The sequence below is a fragment of the Cucurbita moschata genome, unplaced genomic scaffold, assembly GCF_002738365.1.
Source record: "Cucurbita moschata cultivar Rifu unplaced genomic scaffold, Cmos_1.0 Cmo_Scf00004, whole genome shotgun sequence".
NCBI lineage: Eukaryota > Viridiplantae > Streptophyta > Magnoliopsida > Cucurbitales > Cucurbitaceae > Cucurbita > Cucurbita moschata.
In genome coordinates this window covers 5,283,533-5,294,083 of record NW_019268520.1, presented here as the reverse complement: position 1 = coordinate 5,294,083, position 10,551 = coordinate 5,283,533, and the positions used below count along the sequence as shown (strand labels likewise).

Below are 10,551 nucleotides of genomic sequence, written 5' to 3'. Positions count from 1 at the left end.
TTTTTTTTTTTTTTTTTTTGCTGATTGATGTTGCTGGTATTTGAATTCATATTAGACTTGTTTGTAAATAATCGGTCATCTCAAGCATTTGAAGAGTCGAATGTTTTGAGCTATATCTGCCTTAGGGTGGTGTTTATAAATCGATTTAGTTTTTGGCTGTAAAGGGTTATCATTACAAGGTATTTTGATGATTTTCCAGTCATTTGAACACAATTGTAACTCTGTTATTTGATTATGTTTCAATCAATCAATATAAACCCACTTACAGGGTCTTCTAATGTTCTATATTAAAATTTTCAGGTGGGCAACAGAATCATAAGGAAAAGAATCCATGTCCGAGTTGAGCACGTGCAGCCCTCACGGTGTGCCGAGGAGTTCCGTTTGAGGAAGGTGAAGAACGATCAACTGAAGGCCGAAGCTAAGGCTAAAGGTGAAGTCATTTGTACCAAGAGGCAACCAGAAGGCCCCAAACCAGGGTTCATGGTTGAAGGTGCTTTAATGGAGACCGTTACACCCATTCCATACGATGTGGTTAACGATCTCAAGGGTGGCTATTAGTATTTCCTTTTCTTGGATATTGTTGCAATTTACTCCTTGTGCCCCTAAATTTTTTTGGATGCTAAACTTTTCTATCGAAAATTTTCAGCCCTAAGCTTTTGAGTAAACTAATGTAGTTTCAGCTCACTTAAAGTAATTTTGTTGCTCTATGTTTTTTCTGATTCTTTTGTTTTGTTTGCCCATGAATCTTCCTTTCAGATGGTAGTAGCTGCTTCATTTGATGTTCATTATTTAGTTTTCCTTATTACTATTTAAATTTCTATGTAATGTTCTTTGTTTGTCATTAGAGATCTTTTAAGCTATGTTCTTTCTGATTGTATTGAAAATTTTTTAGAATTATATTTCACTAATTGAGGTGGATTTTGATATGGTGATTTCTAGTGTAATTTTTTACGGGCTTCGAATTTATGTGAAAAAAAAAAACTCTTTCAATTTTGCTTCATTTGTTTTTTGTTTTTTTTAATTTTCTCGTTCCACTAATTTATTGCTATTATGTTCACATTAATGAAACATATTTATTATTGATATTTTTTGTGTAGTTTTTGATTTATGTTTCATGTATAATATAATGCATTCTTAAATATGTATTAAAGATATATTACTTTTTATATATTCCTAAACAAATAGTGGTAATTATATATAATCATGCCTTATAATTTACTTTTAATCTATGTTTTTCACTAAATACTTAATTTTGGTTTTTGAATTTTCTTTTATTACGTGATTGAAACGAATTAAAATTAGTTTTCACTAACATTAAAGATAAAAAGTGACCATTGTTGAAAAATTTGAGCAGTAAAAACCAAAGTCGTAGTAAAAATTCAACATTATTTAACTTGGGGGGCCAAGTAAAAAATAATACCACAAAATTTGGGGTTGAAATGAAAACTAAACCTAAAATTCATGGTAAAAGTGCAAATATGTTTCAAAGATGGACCGATTTGGGATAGTTTCCTATTAAAACGAAGACTAAATGTCACCGGACGGCCCACTTTGATTCGGCGAATTGAAAATAAACCCAAAACCCTAGAATTCGCACTATATAAATGCCCAAAACCTTGCTTCCTTGTTCTTTTTTCTTCAGATCGTGAGTAGGAGTGAGTTTTACTTTGTACTAGTAAGAAGATGCCGGCTGGCCATGGACTTAGATCCCGTACCAGAGATCTCTTCGCGAGGCCTTTCAGGAAGAAGGGTTACATTGCTTTAACTACATATTTGAGGACCTTCAAGATCGGCGACTATGTTGACGTCAAAGTGAATGGCGCCGTCCACAAAGGAATGCCGCATAAATTCTACCATGGCCGTACCGGTCGTGTATGGAACGTTACCAAGCGCGCGATCGGTGTTGAGATCAACAAGCAGGTCGATTTCTGTTTCCGTTTTCACTTATGATTGTATTGGTTCTGTTTTCCGTTCTTTTATTCGATCTGTTCTGGTGTTGATTCTACTTTGTATTATTGGAATATCTATGAATTTGGTGATTTAGGTTTAGGCTGGATTTATGGACTCTGTTCTGTCTATTCAGTTTCTGCTTGCTGTTGACTTGTTCAGAGAATGTTGAATATGCATCTGTTAATTTGTTTAGCAACTCATTCAGTTGTTGTTTCGGATATAGCGTGGCTTTTGATAGTCGAATGCTTTGCGTAACTATGGCCATTTTTTTCTTTTTTTTTCTTTTTGCTGATTGATGCTGCTGGAATTTGAATTCATGTCAGATTTGTTTGTTAATAATCGGTTATTGCATATGCATTTGAAGAGTTGAATGTTTTGTGCCCTATCTGCCTTAGGGTGGGTAGTGTTCATCAATCGATTAGGTTTTTGGATGTAAAAGGCTTATCATTATAGGGTATCTGTATGATTATCCAGTCATCTAAACGAAGTTGTAGCCTCTGTTATTTGATTGTGATTCAAGCATTTTTCAAACCCACTTGTGTTCTGATGTTCTATATTAAAATTTTCAGGTGGGCAACAGAATCATAAGGAAGAGAATCCATGTCCGGGTTGAGCACGTGCAGCCCTCACGGTGCACCGAGGAGTTCCGTTTGAGGAAGGTGAAGAATGATCAACTGAAGGCTGAAGCCAAGGCCAAAGGTGAAGTCATTTGCACCAAGAGGCAACCAGAAGGCCCCAAACCAGGGTTCATGGTTGAAGGTGCTTTAATGGAGACTGTGACTCCCATTCCATACGATGTCGTCAATGATCTCAAGGGTGGTTATTAGAACTTCTTTCTTTCAACCTTGTCTTGTTTGGCTGTTTTTTTGAGGTATGTATTTGAACTTCTTGGATAGTGATTGTAATACAGCTGATCTCTTTTTAGACGAATGGGGCATTTGTGTAGTTTTGGTCATTTGTTCCTCCTGTACTAAATTCATTGAGTTATTTCAAAGAATCAGAACCTGCCTGTTATTGGTAAAATTTCTTGTTGGCTCTTTGTAAAATACATTTAGAGGGCTTCCAAAAACATCGCAAACTAAAATTGTGATGAATAACCAGTCTAGAATGAATTGAGAAGGTATTGTAATGCTATGAATGACTTAATACTGAGTGAGTATTTATTGGTGATAATAGAAAAAGGTGATAATATATAGAAGCAAAAGAACGCTCTCATGTGATAACAGACATGTCAACCGAACACAATAACTTAGGTGACTAACATTCACTCAAATAACACAAAAAAAAGGTAAAATCCCCAAACACTTTTCTAGTAGTGGAAGACATAGACGTTATACTCCACAACGGCATCACCGGTGCTGTAATTCACCGTGTAAGTCTTCGCCTGAGCATACCCGCGAGCAAATCGGAAAAGGCCACCGCCGCCGACGACCGGCATCTCTCTGACTGGAGACATAACCGTATTCCGCCCCAAAATGCTCAAATAACTCCCATTGTACTTCCCTTCCACAAACGCAAAATTCATAACCATTAAGAACCCAAGTTCCGTTTGCGACGCCGAGGCATAAAACCCTTGAACTCTTCCCAGCAATTTCGACCCAATTTCCGGCCGCTCTGTTAGCGGATCGTCCGTCATGACCACCATGCCGAATAAAGACCGTGAGGCGTTGGCCTGAGGCGGCAAGACGACTGGCACTGCTGTGGGGTTCCGTCCACTGACGATGTCGTGGAAGTAGAAGTGGAGGTGGCTCAGCTTCTCCCGTCGCCGGAGCCCGAGCTTTTCCAGCGACAGAACGGGCTCCGCCGCGGCGAAGGCAGAGGTAAGGAAGAGAGAGAAGAAAACGGCAGCCGCGACGGCGGCAGAGCGATTCGCGATGAAAGTAGGAGCCATGGAAGGAAATGGGGTATGGCGATGAGAATCCGGAGTCCGAGTCTCTGGTTTTATTCATGAAGTCAATGAAGTAGAAGTGGAGAAAAAAAAGCAAAAGCTCTAGTGGACGGGCATTTGTTGTTGGACCTCAAATTAAAAAAAAAAGAACACTAAAGGACTAATTAATTGAGTGGAACATGACTTTGAAACTAGTGACCTTCAAGTATGTTTTCCCCCTTTCAATTATAATTTTTTTTTGACAAAATGAGTATCGAAAAATTATATATATTTAAGATTCTTAGGTCTCAAGTAATTAATCTTTATTCATTATAGGACCATATACTAATGATGACCATATACTAATGATGAATCTAAATGATAACTTAAAATATCATGCTATATATTTATAGGATTTGAATTTCTAATTTTTTTTTTATTGATTATTTATAATTTAACAAATTAAGTTATGCTCGATTTCAGGTATAAAAAAATGAGTTAAAATTTAGTGCACCTTATCATTTAAAGACGTCTTTGTCGTCAAGGAAAAGTAATACATTCCAATTATATCGGGTGATATATATATATTTTTTATAATTTCAAAACGCAAAAATTATATAATTTAAAAAATGGTACAATAATTCCAAAAAGAAAAAAAACTATTTCTTTAAAAAAACAAAAAATATAATTGGTCTTCTAATTATTTAATTTTAGAATATATATATATATATTATTTAATTAAAAATTAAGTTAAGGTTTGAAAACTAAAAAATAGTTTTTTTTTTTAAATTGATTTTAATTTTAAAATTTTGCGTACAGATGATTATTTATTTATTTAATTTTTAAATTTGGTCGTTGGATTTAGCCCACCGAAGGCGAAACCCGGGAATTTGTTGCAGAACGAAGATGTTCAGAGCGCGCTTCGGTCCACATATGGGTATTAGAGAGGTCTTAAGTTCCATGAAACCACCATGAATCCAGGGCTCGGATCACCTCTTTGCCTTTTCTCTTCTTAAACCCGACACTGTAATTGCTTCTTCTTCTTCTTCTATTTAATCAGCTTCTAATAGTCACTTTTATTTTGGTTTTGGGATTCATGTTTGAGTTTGGTGTGTTTTGATTCAGGTTAAAAGTGAATGGGGGAATCAATTCTGTTCTCCATGATATCACCGCAGTGGTGAGCTTCTCTCTTTCTAATTTTTTGTTTGTTTTGTTCAAGGAAAGATGAATTTAATGAATGCTTTTAGGTTTTTTATTGTGTTGTGATAAATGTGAACTCTATATTGGGTTCTTTAAATTAATCTTCTGTAGAGTAGTTGATGAACGTTTCTGGATCCATAATTTCGGAGTTTAATTCAATGCAGTTCCTCCTATTAGAGATTGGACAATTCTAGTTAACTTAATTTATGCGCCTTTGTGAGCATTGATGAGCTCCCTTCTTTCTGTCACCTTGTCCATTGTGTTGTGTGGGAGGGGAAGGAAACACATTCCTGAGAGAATCAGTGGGTGGGAGATAGACACTCTGCTCTATGTTTCTTCGTCTCTATCATTGGCCCTCATTTAAAAATTGTTTGGTGGCTGATTTCCTGGTTTGGTCGGGGAGCTCTGTTTCCTTTCCTTTTGACTTCTGTCATTCGTTGTCTCTGATTGGGGAGATTGGTTTTAGGATTGGGGATGGTCGTGTTTGGAATCCAAACTCTTTGGATGAGTTTTCTTGTAAGTTCTTCTTCTTTTGTGTGCTGGACCATTCTTCCATTAGTGAGTCTGTTTTTTTCCCCTATTTGGAGGATAAAGATTCCAAAGGAGGTTAAATTCCTTGCTTGGAAAGTTTTGCACGGACAAGTTAACACTTTAGATCAGCTTTTGAGGAAGTTTTCCTTGTTAGTTGACCCGTTTTGTTGCATTCTTTGTCGGAAAGGCTGAGGAAAAACTGTATCATATTCTTTGGAGGTGTGAGTTTGCGAGTTCTGTTTGGAGTTGTTTTTTAAGATGTTTGGTTTGGTACCAATATAAGTATAGCTCAACTAGTACAAAATATGTACTATCGACCAAGAGGTTAGAGGTTAGAGGTTTGAATCTCCTCTCTTGCGTCTAGTTTAACTCAAAATAGGAAGGTCCTTTGGCTCCAACTAATCAGAACTTTCTTTTGATGTCTTTGATTACAAAGAAAAATACATAAAATGCCATAGATAATGTTTCTTCAGACTGTTTTTTTTGTACTGATCTTTTAAGTGGTATGAATTTAATTTGATATCTCACATTGGTTCGGGAGGAGAACGAAACACCCTTTATAAGGGTGTGGAAACTTTTTCCTAGCAGATGCGTTTTAAAGCCTTGAGGGGAAGTCCAAAAGGAAAAGTCTAAAGAGGACAATATTTGCTAGCGGTGGATCTGGGCCATTCCATTAATTCTCCTTTTTAACAGTTTTACGGTGATAGCAACCTTTGTCCCAAATGGAGAATTGTTTGCAATCTTTCATGGTCTCGGGCTTGAATTTTAGCACCCGCCTTTTCTTGTTATTTCATTCTCCACATGAAAATGGTTGTCTTCCTATCAAATAAAAAGAAATACGAATGAAGCTTTGTTGACCAACGGTTATGGAATTCTTATGAATCAAATAAACTATGGCATGGAGTGGTTGCTAGTATATGTAGAGAGGATGTACGTGGATGGTCTACAAATACGATGAAGAAAGGGTGTTCAAGAAATCCTTAGTGGAAAATTATCAAGTGCAAGGACTTCATATGAAGTTTTTTCTACAATCGGGTAGGTAGTAGAAAGAATGCTTTTTGACGTGATTCTTGGGAAGGTAATAGTTGCTATCTCTAGGTTCAAGGATTTGTGAAACTCCTTGTGAGATCCCACCTTGGTTGGAGAAGGAAAGAGCTGCACATTGGTGGACGCGTTTTAAAACTTTGAGGGGAAGTCCCAAAGGAAAAGCCCAAAGAGGACAATATCTGCTAGCGGTGAGTTTGGGTTGTTACACTCCTGAAAGGAAGAACTTATTCGTCTATGAAGTCTGTATACGAGCATGCTCGATCTGGTGGGTTTACGGTAGAATTTGCAGCTTTATTAGATCATTTTTGGCTTGCATTCGCCCGGAAGTCAGAATTTTTTTTGGTTGATTAGTTCTATGGAGTTCTTGCATGCCTTGGGTTGTGGCAAAAGGAGGCCTAGATCCTTTTCTTAGAGTTCGACAATGCTGGCAAAACGACCTTGTTTAAATTAGTTCAACACCAGCCGACCGTACATCCAACTTCAGAGGAGTTGAGTATTGGTAAGATCAAGTTCAAGGTCTTTGTCCTAGGAGGGCTTAGATATCTCGCAGAGTTCGGAAAGATACTATGCTAAGGTGGATGCATTAGTTTATCTGGTCAAATGTCAGCATCCACTAACCTTACCTGTTAGTGTAGCTGAGGGTGATTATAATTGTCTGTTGTATGCAGGTTTTGCTCTTCCATGATTTGCTGAACTCACTGTAACATCCTACTATGCCTCCTCAAGTGCTTCTCATGATGGAGTTTCACTTCTCACTCAAAGAAATGAAGACAGCCACACTTCTCGAACTTAGCAACAAAGGACTCAATGATTTCACAGGTCACATAATTTCAAGCAAGGAATCTTTTCCTTTTTCTCTCTTTTTTCCTTTTGGAAATTTTGCAAATTCATCTTTGGCTATAGATTTAGAGCGTCTGATTTGTGCTTGCTTCTGTGAAGACACCTACCCATATATGTAAATTGCAGAGTACCCGTTAAGCAATATTATATGCAAATCATAACGTTGTTGATGATAATGAGTGTAATGTGATATATGTAGTAGTTTATCAAGGCACTTCTTCCCTCATTGATGTTTACAGAAACCAAACACTTTCCCAATAAGTTTCTAGGATCTGTACTGAAACAAGGCAAGAATAACTGGGAAATATAATCAATGAATTGCAATAAGTTGATTCTTATTTTTTTTTTTCAACAAAGTTTCGTACTTCTGATTTAGGACTGTTATTCAATTTTATTGAGAACTATATAAAGTTCATATCAGATTCTAGATGGAGATTTCAGATTGTAGTTTTAGAAAAGTGTGAGTTTTGTCCCCTTGGGAGTGAACGGTTAGCTAAAAGAAGGACGAGCTAGAAGGAAAGATGTAACAACCCAAGCCTACTGCTAGTAGATATTGTCCGCTTAAGTCCATTACATATCGTCGTCAGCCTCACAGGTTTAAGACGCGTTTACTAAGAAAAGGTTTCTACACCCTTATAAGTAATGCTTCGTTTCTCTCCTGCTCCATCTAGATAACCTGATCATTCCACTGTTCTTTTGTATTTTTGAAAGGAATCGTTTCTGTTTCCTTTCCAAAAAGAAAAAGAAAGGACTGTAGTTTTAGAGCTGGCTAGCCTAGACTCTAGATTGTGCTATGATTGCTGCTAAACCAGGAACATGATGAAACTGAGTCTCTTCTACCATTATGTGGCTCAGGATTCAAGCTAATCCACACTTTCCACAAGTGTTGTGAAGGAAGGGCCTGGCTGGCTGTCTCCTTTCCAGCACTCGAGGTACCTTAAAATTCACAAAGTGCGCAGGAGGGAGGGATGTACAGTGGCACCTGTAAGTTAGCATATCTTGTCTTGTGTCCTTGTAGACAGTTTCAACTTCACTTTTGGTACATTTTATGTTTCACTGATTAAGCTAAGCTGTGTGTGTGGGTGTGTGGGGGGCGGGGCGCCACCAATTGGCACAGCAAAAGAAAGGGGGAGGGCTATGCTTTTAGGTACAGCCAGAAGTGGCAGTGACTCAGTTTGGATTCAATTAGTTTATTGACTCTGCTTTCTACATTTGCAGGCTCATTTCAATCTTGTCTTTGGCAATAACTACGAGATTCTTATATTTGTAGGACAATACATTGAACCAAAACTCAAAGCAAATTATTATTGGATTATTTTTCATTTGATTGCTCAAATGAAATGAGATTGTCAGAGGTTTAAGAAAAAGAGAAGAAAAAGTGAAGTATGGTTGCTCTCAGAATCAAACTGGAAACCACACACACTTGTCCTCAAAAAGTAGGCAATTATCAATGTTTGTCAAAATATCTCATCCTTTGCCTCTTCCAATGCTTCTACTCATCTAATTAAACACACAATTCTTTTCACTTTTTGTGGGTTAACTTATAGATTTGGTCTTAGTCGTTGTTATTTATGATCTCTATGTATTTCACCACTCTATCGAAAATTTTCTTTACCCCTACCGTACTAGCTTGATAGTTTCTACCATCTGTCACAATTGAAGTTGTTAAATTTAGTAATTGATTTAAAAGGATATGTGGTAGCTTGAACTCGTATGGTGTCATTTTTTTTCTATACTATTCATACTATCATTTGAAATCCATATTTGATACCTCATGACCACGCTACTTACTTGACTTGAACTATTTCTAAGAGAGAAGATTATCCTCACAAACTAACACAGATCATTGTTTTGTCGTCACTCACATGATTTCTAGGAGATTACCCAACATAGAATTGTTCTAAGCCAAACATATTTAACTTTGGAGTCGTCATGATTAAGTCATACTTGGTTCATTTGACATATTAGTGGGTTAGATCGATAGCTTATTGTTTGGTTTGCACCGGCACTTCAAGAGTTTAAAATGTATTCCACGTGTTCATGTTATGACAATACATAGTAGATCCATCTTATGTGATAGATTACAAACCTTTAAGATTGGACATGAGTTTAAGCTACGGAAAGAAACCCGTGCAAATTTTGGCTTGGAAGGTAAAATCATTGCGTAGTTGGAAGATTACACTTGTTAAAGTCCTTTAACAGAACCATCCATCCGAAAAGGCAATCGTTCCAAATCTAAAAAGTCAGGTCATTACAATTATAGTTGTAATCATAAATGATTTCGTTGAACACGGAATTAGGGTTTGTTCATGGGGTGGCTTAGATAACAATGGGGCCAATTAGGGTTTGATTGATTAAATTTGTTGAAATGAAGATATGGGAAATTAAAACCATGGCCCTCTCTCTCTCTCTCTCTCCCTCCCTCTCTCTCTCTCTCTGGGGAGAGAGACACAAAAGCAGCAGTACAAAATATGGAAAAACAAAGATGGCAGACATAACTACCATACACGTTCACATGTTGTTTCAAAAGACCTCGTAGAGCCCAAATTCATGACACTCTTTATCCCTTTCCCCCCCTTTTTCTCTTCCTCATTCAACCTTGTTTTTGCCATTTTTAATCCCTTTAACTTCTTCTTTCCTTTTAGTGTGTAAGTTCTTTAACTAAAGAACGAACGAACGAGAAATAAAGTAAAAATGGTTACCAAACGTATATCTGTTCATATAGCTCACTATCCACTCTCACTCACGAAGCGAGCGTTTCGAGTCGGATCGTAATAGATTCGTGTTGCGGGACACTTAAAAAGTAGTTAGCTGACAAATATGTGTGTTTTTAAGGAACATGTACACTTAGAAGTGACCCATGCCAGCTTCGACCCTCCATTCATTCCCATCCCACTACCTCAATATTTCCAATCTAAAATCACAGCCCATATATTCCAATATCTTTGGCAAGCTATGAGCTTGGCTATGGCCCCCCCACCCCTCAGCACTCCAAAAACCCCACATGATCTACTTATTCACTTCAAATTTATGCTTCTCCTTCTTCCATTCAACACATTCATGTAGATTCCTTCCTTTCCTTTTCTTTCCTTTTTCTTGCCCCCCCCCCCCCCCCC

General features: G+C 37.2%; 3 protein-coding genes and 1 long non-coding RNA gene across 7 annotated transcripts in view; 3 read left to right on the top strand and 1 right to left on the bottom strand.

The window, feature by feature from the left end:
* LOC111441506 (60S ribosomal protein L21-1) overlaps positions 1–716 on the top strand; it is a 5,239-nt gene extending 4,523 nt beyond the window's left edge. The window contains exon 3 of the mRNA XM_023078534.1: positions 301–716. Coding sequence (XP_022934302.1) covers positions 301–558 — 258 coding nt within the window. The 3' untranslated portion in view covers positions 559–716. The remainder of the gene's footprint in view (positions 1–300) is intronic.
* Positions 717–1,621: 905 nt separating this feature from the next.
* On the top strand, positions 1,622–2,939 carry LOC111441507 (60S ribosomal protein L21-1-like). The gene is made up of 2 exons (XM_023078535.1): positions 1,622–1,920; positions 2,520–2,939. Exons 1-2 carry the CDS (start codon positions 1,684–1,686, stop codon positions 2,775–2,777), a joined length of 495 nt encoding a protein of 164 aa, XP_022934303.1. The 5' UTR covers positions 1,622–1,683; the 3' UTR covers positions 2,778–2,939.
* A 137-nt stretch (positions 2,940–3,076) lies between these two features.
* LOC111441505 (dirigent protein 22-like) lies at positions 3,077–3,923 on the bottom strand. Its single transcript, XM_023078533.1, has one exon. It carries the CDS (start codon positions 3,839–3,841, stop codon positions 3,260–3,262), a length of 582 nt encoding a protein of 193 aa, XP_022934301.1. The 5' UTR covers positions 3,842–3,923; the 3' UTR covers positions 3,077–3,259.
* Positions 3,924–4,674: 751 nt separating this feature from the next.
* On the top strand, positions 4,675–9,049 carry LOC111441508. Of its 4 annotated transcripts, XR_002710172.1 has the most exons (6): positions 4,675–4,843; positions 4,943–4,994; positions 7,264–7,414; positions 8,291–8,419; positions 8,553–8,582; positions 8,706–9,049. It is a non-coding gene; the product is annotated as an uncharacterized LOC111441508 (long non-coding RNA). The 4 variants fall into 4 exon arrangements; XR_002710171.1 differs by lacking the exon at positions 8,553–8,582; XR_002710169.1 differs by lacking the exon at positions 8,553–8,582 and having other exon boundaries at positions 8,654–9,049.
* The last annotated feature ends 1,502 nt before the right edge of the window (positions 9,050–10,551 follow it).